Below are 12734 nucleotides of genomic sequence, written 5' to 3' on the forward strand. Positions count from 1 at the left end.
ATATATATAGAGAGAGAGAGAGAGAGAGAGAGAGAGAGTAATGGGTCTGTGTTAAACCCATTTGGTGTTGCATGCTAAATGGGATTTTTAAGCTTATTTTATTTTATTTTTAAATTTTCATCTTAAAAATGTGATCTATGTACTTGATTTTATAGGGATCAGCTCATGAAGCGATTTGATTTAAACACTCGGGTGAGTTTTTATAAAGTTCAAAAAATCAACGATCTAAAATCTTTGTAAATTTTTTAGGCTCCAAAAATAAATTTTTTCATTGAAAACACATCATTAATGTATGGATTCTTGGTGAATGCCAAAAACATTCATAGGGTCAGAATCACATAAAAAGCACAGGAGAAGCTGAAAAAACCCATTTAGCCGGCTGTTTAGTACCAAATGAGTTTAGCACATACCCATATATATATATATATATATATATATGTGGGACCAACTTAATTTGGATTTGTAACTGAGCGCTGGGTCGGCAGGACTGAAAGGGTTTTCTTACCGGGCCACCAGCGGCCAGTCAATATGTGATGAGATTTTTTTTCTATAAATTACTTTTAAAAAAAGGGCGTTAATGATAGTGAAAGAAAAGGATGGGCTGATTAACTTTAAAGTGAGTAAGAGGGGGGATGGGATAGGCAACAGACTTTCTGGGAGGTGGGGCCCACTCTTTGCTGCCTTTTCAGTACATTAGGGCATGAATTGAGCTTTTCAATAGGAAATCCGGATTGGCACGTGCTTCAAGCACGTGATTGGATGTGTGGGTCCCGTGACACATCAAGGGGTATCTTAAACCTTTTTGCTTTTTTGAATTATTGAGAATAAATCATCATCTCTTTTTTGTCAGAAAAAGCAGAAAATCAACTGTAAATTGCCTCCTTTAATTAAATTTTTTTTTTTGTTTTTTTATTGGGTAGTGCCAAGGCTGGTGACCTCAGTCCTTGTGTTCGAATCTCCAAACAGGAGAACTTCGGCTTCCTTAAACCATTGCTAGGCAGCTAGATACAGTTAAAAAAAAATATAATTAAAACACTTTAATAAATGAGAACTGAACACGGTAGTCAAAAAAGGGAAAAAAATGGGTAGTGTATATATTATTAATATATGTATTGCCTCATATAATCTTAGTTGTGCACCACCGTTCATAAAGCTACCTAATTTGGTGATATTGTTTGCTTATTTTAAAAAAGATTTAATAAAGGAGAAAGAACGTGGCCTTGTTGCTCTTCTAATGTGGCCTTTTAGTTTGGCTAAAAGAATGCCAATTCGCCGACTTGTGGACTATCACCAAGTTAACCCAACGTCACGAGTTCAAAACCCACAAAGGGCATCGCTTGCCACAAGTTCGATGATGGAGGCACTCCCACTCCCGTTTGGTAGAAGGGGACCTCAAACGTTTTACCAAACTCGTCTTGGCAAGGTGCGAAAGTGATTGCGCTTTTTTCTCTTGGCTTAGCAAACAAAAAGAAAACCCCAAAGAGATTTGGTATTGTGGGATTGGGAAATGAGGGTCAACTTCTCATTTTCGTGAGAATCAAAATCACAAGGAGTCTCTTGTGACTCTGACTCATATGGCTCCGAATCAAACCGATCGATATCTTGATCTCTTAAATATGAAGACCGCATTTTAGTTTGCAAAAGCGATAAATTTGGAGCGTAGGATCCGTAAGATATATGAGGTTTACTTTGTGGTTCGATCCAATATCCATTATGCAAAGACAAGGAGAGTGAAAAAAACATCATAACGAGGGACAAAATTGAAATTTCATATTAGAAACAAAGAGGTGGAAAAAAAGGCACGCCGCCAATTCCACAAATCCGCACGCGTCTTCCTTCCTGACTCAAGCGTCGTCAAACACCGAATAAAATGACTATTATGCCCTTATCTTGTCCCACGTCCTTGAACCAGTTAAACGACCGTTTTGATGCCCTTGCAGTCATTCTATAAGTCAAGGTATTAAATCGTCAACTTTGAAGGAGATAAAACAATTACGGTAATTTCGGACGCCGGAAGATGCCCTCGGCGGCACCACTTTCCCTTACTTATGGAATTCACTCTTCAGCCCCTATTGTTAGAGAAAATTTCTGAACGCCACACCTCAGGTTTTGAGAAGCGCCGATTCCAAGGGGACCCCCAAAATATATCCTACCAATTTTACAAATCCAATTCTCGAAAAATATCGTGCTATTTAAAAGAAAACAGGTTTTTCTGAACATTTTTTTGATATACCATCCTTCTCCGGTGCTTGAGTTGTAGATAGAACCTCATATATTTGTTCTTTATAATTTATTTAATAAAAAATATGCATGCTTTACACAAAAACTGTAGGACATACATATTTCTCAAAATGTGAAAAATCAACGCCTCACAATGTATTTAAAACTTTACAATACAAAGTATAATGGGGGCAATGATTTTCTTTACTTTCAAAAACCCATATAAACTTAGAAAATTCATAATCCAAAACATGTCACTTAAAAAACAGAACCATCAATTATCATTCAATGTAGATTTTGGACTTTCTTTTGGTTATACGTTTTATATATATATATATATATATATATAAGGTAGTAACATGGGACGCCCCTCTCGTCTCATATCAATAAGATGCACTTGTCTCGCCCAATCTTTTTTTTGTGTGTTTTGAGCTTTTAGCAGCGATCTTGACTGCTATTAAAGCATTGAGAAAAAACCTTTAGCGGCAGTCCAAAAATGCCGCTAATAGCTTCTTCTTCTTTTTCAAATAAACAATGTTTTTTGCTGTTGATCTTGAGTGATCAGTGGCAGCAAAGCGTTTGATTATCGTCAGATACTTTGTATGTTTGATGATACACTCATTTGGTTTGGGTACCTGGTTATTAACATTGAGTTTAGTTTGGCTTATAAGATTGAAGCTGAGCGAGTGTACTGTTAATGGGGTATGGGAGACTTCATCAAGGGTTTTATTAACAAGGTCATTTTCTCTACAGGGTCTGCATGCTTTAGCATGCATGCAACTCCACATGTCAACATTTCTCAAAATGAACACCACACCAATCTCAAGAAATGTCAAGATGCGTGGCTGCCCAGCAGGTTGCTGTTGCTGCATATAATGTAAGGGGTGCGGTCAGTGTTTTTTAAAAGAGGAAATGGTTTCTCTTGGCTTAGGAAAAAAGAAGAAGACGAATGATATGGGTTTTACGGGAACTTATCCGATTGAACACAATCAAAATAATTAACATGGAGTTGGTGTGAATCGATAAACTTGTCGATACTAGATTTTTTTTTTTTTTTTGTATGCGAGAAGATAAACTTTGTAGATAGTTGTGAAAACTTGAATGGTTGTTGTATTCCTCGGTGGGTAATGATATGTTTGATGGCGCGTCCCACAGGATGAATCGTTGTTTTTTCTTGGTGTTTGTTAGGATTTTTTATGGTGTTCTATGTTCTTGTTAAATTGGGGTTTGGTCGGATGTTGTTGGCATTGACATTCTCTTTTGTTTACTTCTTGTTTTCATTTGTTGTTTCTTGTGTTATGGTGGCGATTTTGATTGTTCGATCTTCATTTTTGTTTGTTGGTTGTATGAAAATTTTTGCTGTCCTAAAAAGGTGGTTTCTGTGTTTGGATTGGTAAATTAGAAGTATAATTTGGTTAATGAGTTAAAAGTAAGAGTGTAAGACTTAAGTTCATGATCACTTTGTTAGAGATTTCATGCTTTCTATTTTTAACATTTTCAAATATTTTCATGATAAATGATTTTTTTTTTCTTAAAATTTTGCTGATAAGAACTTAAGAAAAATAAAAAAGATGAAAACCTCATAAGAAATCATTTCATGTGCGGGTGGATCGAGTCGAACGATTCAAAAATGAATTAATTTGACCCATTATCCAAGAATGTCCAAGTTGTTCACACCTAACTTAAAACAAACATTGGACACAAGAAACATAACTTTTTGTAGAGTCGAAACAAAAGTTGAACACGGTACAGTTGTTACATAGCGTTAGTATGTCTTTTTTATTTATTTCGTCCAATCCTAAACAAATCATCAAACATACCCTAAGAGAGGGTATTTCTTTGTAAATAAGGAAAACTTGAGGTTTTGCATCAATGAACTTAGTAAATAAAGTATTTTTTTATTATTTATATATAAAAAAAAGAAAAAGTTGAACTTGAAGCATGCTAACAGCCCAAGATTGGACCATGTAATGACTTCATATTGATCAGCTTCGACTGTAAAATTAAATATGATCCACCAAAAAACTCTAACAAAACATGATAATAGTTCGAATGAGATAGCAAGATGGTAAAGTTGCACTTTCATGATAAAAGAGTTGAATTTACTTATTTACATCCCATGACCGAAAAAACAAAAGACTAGCTGGGGTCTATTGAGATAGCTGGATGGTTAAGTTGCACTGCTGTGATCGATTGAGATAGCTGGATGGTTAAGTTGCACTATTGGTGAAAATATCAGGTGCAATTGGATTGCACTTAAGCACCTGAACTGATCACCCTCCATCTTGGGGACAGAGCCTGTCAGGTGTGGGCCCAAGACCTGATGGAGGGTGCGCTTAATGCACAATTTTTGTGTCACTCACACTATTGTAATAAAGGGGTCTCGGGTTCAAATCCCACTGAGATTGTCTCCCAACTTGTCTGTGAAGAAAAGAACAAGCTCAACTGGGGCTTGGCTATCATAAGGAGGGTCCAGCCTGATCTGTAATGGGCTCAGTCAGGTTTCCCATTATCACCTTTTTCAGTCGAAGCTTGACAAAGATGATTGAGTTGTGTTATACGGAGCCAAACATACACCATAAATGGGGGCTGCTTGAGATTCCTCAATTCTACGAGCAGTATAACGAATTAACTCTAGCAGTAATAGTAAAACAATAAATTTGTAAAAAATAAAAAACTAAAAACCATAGAGAGGCACTCTCTCTCTCTCTCTCTCTAAGGTAAAGGGCCTAGGAGATTGGTAGGGTTTTAGAAAAACCATCATTTTTTATTCTCAAATTTCATTAATCATCAAATCAAATAAAATACACCAAAAATAGAAAAAAAAAGTTTCTAAACCTTCCCTTCTTTTAGACCAGTGTGTAGAGTGAATGAATCACTCTCTCTCTCTCTCTTTCTCTCTGTAGATAGACTGCAACAGTGGAGGAAGATCTTGGCGAAAGAGATCTTTCGCCCTCGTTGGTAGCTCAAATCTTGCTTCTTCTTCGTCTCTGTAGTTGGTGGTGGTAGTAGCGGTAGTGGTTTGGAGAGAGAGAGAGAGAGGAGGGTGGGGGGATGGAGAGGAAGCAGGGTTTCTTCTCTGCGCTGAAGGAGGAAGTGGTGCGGGGGCTCTCGCCGTCGAGGTCGAGGGCGAAGAGCCCCGCGAGGAGCGCGTCCCCGATGGCATCGCTGCTCCGCCTGAGGAAGCCGTGGCCGTCACCGGAGCCTTTGATCGCGCGGTCCGGCAGCCTACGGCCGGCCGGAGAGACGCTCGCGCCTCTCATGGAAGGGCCAGATCCCGACGCGTCGCCGGAGGGGGAGGCGGGGAAGAAGGAAGGGTGGGTAGGGATACAGCATTGGATGAAGGGCCAGCTCCTCTCGAGGGCGCCCTCCGTCTCGTCCGCCTGCAACAAGCGGTCCGACCTCCGGCTGCTGCTCGGCGTCATGGGCGCGCCGCTCGCCCCCGTTCACGTGAGCACCACCGACCCTCTTCCCCATCTCAGCATCAAGGACACCCCTATTGTGAGCGACGCATATTCTCTTTTTCTCTTCTTCAGCACAAAAATTAGTGTCTTCCTCTGTATCTTCTCTTCGGTGTTTAGTTTTCTGGGTTGATTTGTATCATGGGTGACGGGTGCATTTTATTTTTATTTTTTAATGTTTTTAGTGTTTTTTGAAATGGTGATTCTTTGGAGTAGTAGGAAGATTAAGTGGCTTTTTGGAGATGAAAATTTGTTGTTATTTAGTTGGTTTATTTTTCATTTTGGTGTTTTAGTAGTTCGGTATGTCCTTTTTTCCGTTTAACGTATCTTTCCTTTTTTTTTCTCTCTTTCTTAGAGCGTTTGTGAATAGTAGGCAAGTGTAAGGAACATAGTGATTATTGGTTTTCTTCGGCCTTTTCTTTTTTAGTTTGATTTTGGGGTGTGGAGGTAGGGTTTGAGATGATATTTTTTGATGAATATCAAAATGTTGTTCTTATGATTTCGTGTGTGGTATATGGGAGGTTTGATGTGATTGCTATTCTGATTAGTTGATGCAGAAGAAGAAAAGGACAAACGTTTGTTTTTTTTTGAGTGGAAGTTGCTATCGTTGTTGGGGGATTTGGGTTTGAGTCATTTTCTTAGTGGCAAAGGCGTAGATTTGTTAGATTAAGACTTCGATAGATGTTATTTTTTAAACTTTTTGTTCATGGTGATTTGGGGATTGATTGGTCTTTGATGTTATGTGTTCTGTTCTTAGTACCAACAGTAAGTAGGAAATAGATTTCCAGGAGTAATTACAGTTGGTTTGGTGTCGTAGTGGCAGATTATTGGTTGATCTGTGATCTGATGGAGTCTAGGAGTTCCAGATCTTATATTTCTCCTGTAGTTGGAAATGCTTGTGGATCAGAAATCCAAGTTATGGATATAGTGACAGTTTGACAAGAAAGAAGGAAACTGGGAGTAACGTCACAGCGTTTACTGAGTGTTTGTAATGGCAAATTTTAGAATAATCTGTTGAAGACCTGATCCTGCACGGCACCATACAAGTAGAAGAGGGCCCTGTAATTTTTTCTTTCTTTTGTTTTAGTTTTAGATTTTTCTTTTTTCCCTCTCAAATATGATCATCTTTTAAGAGCCTTGTTATTGCTTAGGAGGACATGCTTTCTCTGTATACTGATATACTGAGGCACAAGCGAGCCTATGTTTTTTTTTTCTCTCTGGTTCTTCTTTGCGTTTGTAAGGAAAAACATGCATCCTCTTTGTTTTTTCTAATTCTTTCTGTGCATTTCTTTTTCTTTTTTTGCATCAGGAAACTTCTTCTGCTCAATATATCTTGCAGCAATACACGGCTGCATCTGGTGGGTTGAAACTGCAGAGCTCAATCAGGAATGCATATGCTATGGGGAAGGTGAAGATGGTGGCATCTGAATTTGAGACTGCAACAAAGGTTATGAAAAACAAGAACCCTTCAAGAGCTGCTGAATCGGGTGGCTTTGTTTTGTGGCAAATGATGCCAGACATGTGGTATGTCGAGCTTGCAGTTGGTGGTAGTAAGGTTCATGCTGGCTGCAATGGTAAGCTTGTGTGGAGACATACACCATGGCTTGGTGCCCATGCTGCAAAAGGACCTGTGAGACCTTTGCGCCGAGCACTTCAGGTTGGTTCGTTGTTCCTTTTTCATGATAGTTCATCTTCTCAAATTGATTGGTCTTCTCTTGGTAGTCTATTTCAATTGGAATTTCCACTTTATTGAATGTGTGGAATTTCATTAGAAAAAACTTTTCATATTTTTCATGAACGACTGTTTTGCTGAATTTGTGTAGTCTTGCTGGTTTCCAATTTAGGTATGTTGTGTCTCATCTGTTTTTCTCTTTGCCCTCCATTTTTTTGGGGTGAGCAGGGGTTGGATCCCAGAACTACTGCAAGCATGTTTGCTGATGCGAGGTGCATAGGAGAGAAGCAAATAAATGGAGAAGAATGTTTCATTCTCAAGCTCTGTGCTGATCCGCAGACACTCAAGGCCAGGAGTGAAGGGCCTGCAGAGATAATAAGACATGTTCTGTTTGGTTATTTCAGCCAAAGGACTGGCCTTCTGGTTCACATGGAGGACTCACACCTCACTCGAATTCAGTCAAATGGGGGCGATGCTATTTATTGGGAAACAACCATCAACTCTTTCCTTGATGACTACAGGCCAGTTGATGGAGTGATGATTGCTCATTCTGGTCGATCAGTGGTTACCCTTTTCAGGTTTGGTGAGATAGCCATGAGCCACACAAAGACAAGGATGGAGGAGGTGTGGACAATAGAAGAAGTGGCATTCAATGTGCCTGGCTTATCCATGGATTGTTTCATCCCTCCAGCTGATATTAGATGTGGATCAATCAGTGAATCCTGCGAACTCCCCCGTGGAGAAAGAGGTAAGGGTATGGCAGGTGCACATCGATCTAAGGTTGCTGCCTTAGAGAAGCCACAAGACAGTGTTGATAACATCATATGGAGGGTGGAAGTATGATAGGCGAGGGAAGCCCCAAATACTGAAACCATTTGTTCATATGGGTAGTGTAGTTTACTGACTCTATGTTAGCTGGTGGCAGTTGACACTGATCCGGATAACCAAGTCGATTAGATTGCAGTTAGAGCATGGTGTCCTTGAAGGCGTTAGCAATTTTCGCTTTCAATGTAAAAACTCGCTGTTTTTCCAAGTGCATCAATTTGGGTCGTGGGTCAGTGATGGATCGTATACGGAGATTTTCATGTTTTTTCCGGTGTGCCTCCCATGCCTCAGAGATGGTGGTGACCCTTTGATTCTGATTTACTTAACCGCTAACCTGTTGATTTTACTGATTTTGATGTCAACAAGCATGTATCAGAGATAAACAATCTGTTCATTCAACTTATATGACTGTGTGAGTGAGTAAACATTCACTTACCCCTTTATTTTCTTCAAGTGTTACTGTTTGTGGTGTTGATTGATAGTTAAGCTACCAGTGTTGGGTTTGGGAAGTAGTTTTCTCTGGACCAACAGCAGCAGCAGCAGCAGCAGAAAGGATGATGAACTATCATCTGTTTTAACTTGTTTCAGCCAACCCCAGTGTGTAATTTCTTTGTTTTTCTTTCTTTCACTCTTTTGTCAAGGTGAAAAGTATGTAAACAAACTATTTGATCTAATATTGGATGCTTTTTGTTATGGATATGAACATCTCATTTTGGTGCTTTGGAAAATGTAGCTGCCAACAAGTTGATTTTCCGATGTTTATCCTTTTTCTCTTTATCTCTTTTTCATGTGTTGTTGGTTGTGGGTGTTGTAACGTATGGAGGTGGGATGGCTTTCATGTGAGAAACCCTACTGTGTGATTCAGAACTTGCTGGCATTTTTACCAAGGGTGACCCAAAGTGAAATATGAGTGTGGTTGCCTTGCCTGTGTGCATTTGCAAAAGTATGTGCTAAAAGCCATCATTACAGCAGGGCACGGGGTTAAAGTTTCTCCTCCCCCACCCCACCACTGTTGTGCCATCCATTTCCCATGCCAGACTCAAACTTGTTGCGAGTGAACAAGGTACCAACTTTTCAGAATTTGTCCCCTTCAATTTCTCTTCCTAATGCACGTTTGTTTAACCTTGCACTTCATGGTACTTTTGTAATGTTAGTGGCCCCCCTTCATTGATCAAATCTTACGTCATAAACAACGCCTATATTCCCAAATTGGAGGGGTGCCACCAACTCATGCAAGTGGACTGAGCCATGGAAAATGGCTAGATTTGGGAAAAACATCGCTTTAGTTTTAGTTGTTTAGGGAATTTATTAAATGCTTTGCTGAAACCGTGAAATTTGAGCAAACCCTGTTTGGTAGACTTTGTTTTGCTCAGGACCCACCTGAGTGCCCATTCAAAGCCATGATTCATGGGGATCTGATGACCTCCACATCTTTTTGCTCCGTTTCTTAATTTTGCCAAGAAAAAAAAAAATTTGAATTGTCTATTAGAGCTACAATTTGATGGTTCTGATTATGGGTGGATCATTTTATATTGTGGCCTGAGAATAATAATTAGTGAGAAAATTTCATTTTGAGTCATGCCTTTCGCTCCATATTCTGAAAACATTCCTGTGTTTCTGAAAAGACATTTGAGGACCTAACTTTTCATTGAATCTGCCAAATAGGGAACTTAGTTGGAGTAACTCAGGTTAAGCACCATGGGCTGCCCATTGGGCTTCGGCTACCAGGCCCGAATAAAGTTGGGCCAGTAACCGGCCCGAATAAATAATCAGTTGCATGATGCATAGATCTTCTAAACCAGAATCTGGATTTCAGCCCGAGGCAGATAGAAGTCCAACCAGTTTACATGTAAAACACAAACCCAAAAAAGCACCAAATCTGATTACTGTGTATCATGTGGGATTGTTCCAGCCCAAAGTCCAATATGATCAGATCACATGAGGCCAAATTTGACTATGCTGATTCCACCAGAATCCTACTAATTTATACCCATGAGAGAGAGAGAGAGAGAGAGAGAGAGAGAGTTGGGTTGGTCCAATATCCAATTCAATCCACTTAACCAACCTGCTGATATACACTATAGTACCTACATGCAGTACTCGGTCAGTGGAAAAGTTATTTTCTATGTACCCTTTGGTTTTTCTTGTAATAAATAACATTAGTAGGGCCATCAGGTCATGCTAATTATATATAGTTCATGCATTGTACGAGCAGTTAAAGTGTATCAATTATGAGCAAGTGAGGTAGTGGGGTGGAGCCTTGGCTGCAAGACAGGCCGTCAAAGTTGGGGCCCTTCTTGCCCGGTTTGAACCTGTGATGGAGGATATGAAACGGGAATGAAGGCGGAGATGGAGGTTAAAATCAAAACAGAGGGAGGGATGGACTTACGCTTTCTCCTGCCCCTACTGAGGGAAAACGGAGACCGTCCAGACTTGCCTCGCTTTGGACCAAAGATGGAGGACATGAAACGAGAGTGGCGGTGGAAATGGAGGTTAAAATCAAAACCGGTACAGGGATGGAGGGTGAAATTTTAAAACGGGGCGAGGGTGGAGACCTTGTCCCCCTGCCCTCCCCGGTCCACTAAGGTATGACTGGCTGAGCAAGCGCCACCAGGTCTTCCTGCTGTGTGCGGTTTCTTAGGGTTATAAATTCAAAAAGTTTATGAGCAAGTGATAGCATGTTTCTTATACATAATAATGCGTTATATTTGGAGTAAAAGATTGAACAGTTGATCCAAACGCCATCCCATTTATATCCTCCTTGTAAATATGATTAGGCCTTCAATGTGACGCTTCACCCTCTCCCTTTCTTGAATGAAAGCTCATCAAAAAGAAAAGTAAAAAGGGTTAAACAGAATGTGGCTTACCAGAATTTTCTTTTTTCTTTTTTCTATAGTTCTTTGCACACGCTGTGATGATCTGTTCATGTGATATGATGTATCATGTATATGCCTGAGTGTGTGTGAGAGAGAGAGAGAGAGAATTCGATCATTCAACATTACCAAAATACATACAACTGAATATTGGATGAGAGAGGAACATAAGAGTAAGACAGCCACCATCTAGATGGTGACAAGTAGATCAAACCCCCCGTCTCTACTATGTAATTTAAGAGCCAGATACACATCAGACATAACCCGCTCACATAGCCTTTCAAAATTGAATTTGATGCCCCTGAAAAAGATATTGTTTCTTTCAGTCCAGATCACCCACCATGATATCGTTTCTTTCAATCCAGATCACCCACCATGCTGAAAACAACCATACCTGCCACAATAATCTTTATTTTTTTTTGTTTCGTAAAATCATAGGACCAAGCAAGAGGTCCCGAATAACAGAACTCGAACGAGTTTGAACAGGCGATGCACCCCAAGTTTGAAAAAATAGGTCTAGAACTACCAGGCAAAACCAAAATAGGCGAGTCATGTCCTCTACTGCCTTCTCGCAAAGAGCACACATGCTGAGAAATTGAAGCCCCTGTTTCCTTACATTAATCTGGGTTTGAACACGATCCAGAATCACTAGTCACGCCAACGCTTTTGCCCTTGGAGCGGGCCCTTTACCCTATATACAATCAGTGGAAAACCAGTCCATCCTGGACGACAACAAGGAATGATAAACTTGTTTAATGGAGAACCTATCTTCGCTCGCCATAGCCCAGTGAAGCCACGGGCAGCCATGGCCAAGCCTAAGATCCCTGTCACTGAAAGAGCAAAGTGTCTTCCGTCACTCCAACCAGAAGGACGAATGACACACTAAACTGGGCGTCAAAAGAAGGGAGTCAGGTAGACTACCATATTTTTGCCTAACAAACGTAGCCCAAGGAGATGGAGATGTGGAAGCTACCCATGCCCACTTCAATACTAAAACGATGCTCCTCTTTCTCAGAGCCGGAATCTCCAAGCCGCCTCGCTGCCTCGGGAGAACGATATGTTGCCAAGAAACAAGCGGGTACTTTTTGTGAGACGCATTTCAGACCAAAGAAAGTGCGAAAGCAAACGGTTAATCGTTCGTTCTACTATCGTCGATATAATAGACATGCTCATACAAAAATATGATAATCTGTCCAAAACATGACGAATTAGCGTCAATCGTCGCACAAAAGATAAATATCGGGCCTTCCAAGACTGCAATCTCCCTTGCACCCGCTCTATAGTAGACGTCCAAGGCGAAGTTCTCGACGGCTGCAGTGAGTGCAATGATAGACCCAAGAAATTAACAGGAATGTCGGATATCGAGCAATTGAAGATCCTTGCAGCGGCCGATTGGAGGAGAGGGTCAGTATTGAGTAAGACCAGAGCGCACTTACTCTCGTTCAGGCGAAGGCTGAAAATTACAACAAATATTTTAATAATGAAGCACAACCTAGACATTTGATTAACATTCGCATGACCAAAAATTACAGTATCATCTGCATATTGAATTGTGTGACCAACAAAACCAGGAATGCCCAACGAATTTAAGAAGCCTGTTTGTTCTGCCCTTTTCATGAGAATAGGTAAACTCTTTATCGCGATATTAAAAAGGATGGGGGCTAGGGGACAATCTTGTCGCAC

General features: G+C 40.3%; 1 protein-coding gene across 1 annotated transcript; it reads left to right on the plus strand.

Annotated features, from left to right (window-relative positions):
• Positions 1 to 5151: 5151 nt before the first annotated feature.
• LOC149834983 (uncharacterized) lies at positions 5152 to 8875 on the plus strand. The gene is made up of 3 exons (XM_090010355.1): positions 5152 to 5721; positions 6991 to 7338; positions 7582 to 8875. The coding sequence occupies exons 1-3, from the start codon at positions 5275 to 5277 to the stop codon at positions 8194 to 8196; spliced, it is 1410 nt and encodes a 469-aa protein (XP_089866481.1). The 5' UTR covers positions 5152 to 5274; the 3' UTR covers positions 8197 to 8875.
• Positions 8876 to 12734: the final 3859 nt, after the last annotated feature.

The sequence above is a fragment of the Nuphar pumila genome, chromosome 6, assembly GCF_984573655.1.
Source record: "Nuphar pumila chromosome 6, dmNupPumi1.hap1.1, whole genome shotgun sequence".
Taxonomy (NCBI): Eukaryota; Viridiplantae; Streptophyta; class Magnoliopsida; order Nymphaeales; family Nymphaeaceae; genus Nuphar; species Nuphar pumila.

Bases quoted from the DNA above. Each gene is read 5' to 3' on its own strand.
- LOC149834983 (XM_090010355.1), top strand. From the start codon at position 5,275: ATGGAGAGGAAGCAGGGTTTCTTCTCTGCGCTGAAGGAGGAAGTGGTG. The intron at 5,722-6,990 runs GTGAGCGACGCA...TTTTTGCATCAG, and splicing joins GCATCAAGGACACCCCTATT to GAAACTTCTTCTGCTCAATA. The intron at 7,339-7,581 runs GTTGGTTCGTTG...TGGGGTGAGCAG, and splicing joins CTTTGCGCCGAGCACTTCAG to GGGTTGGATCCCAGAACTAC.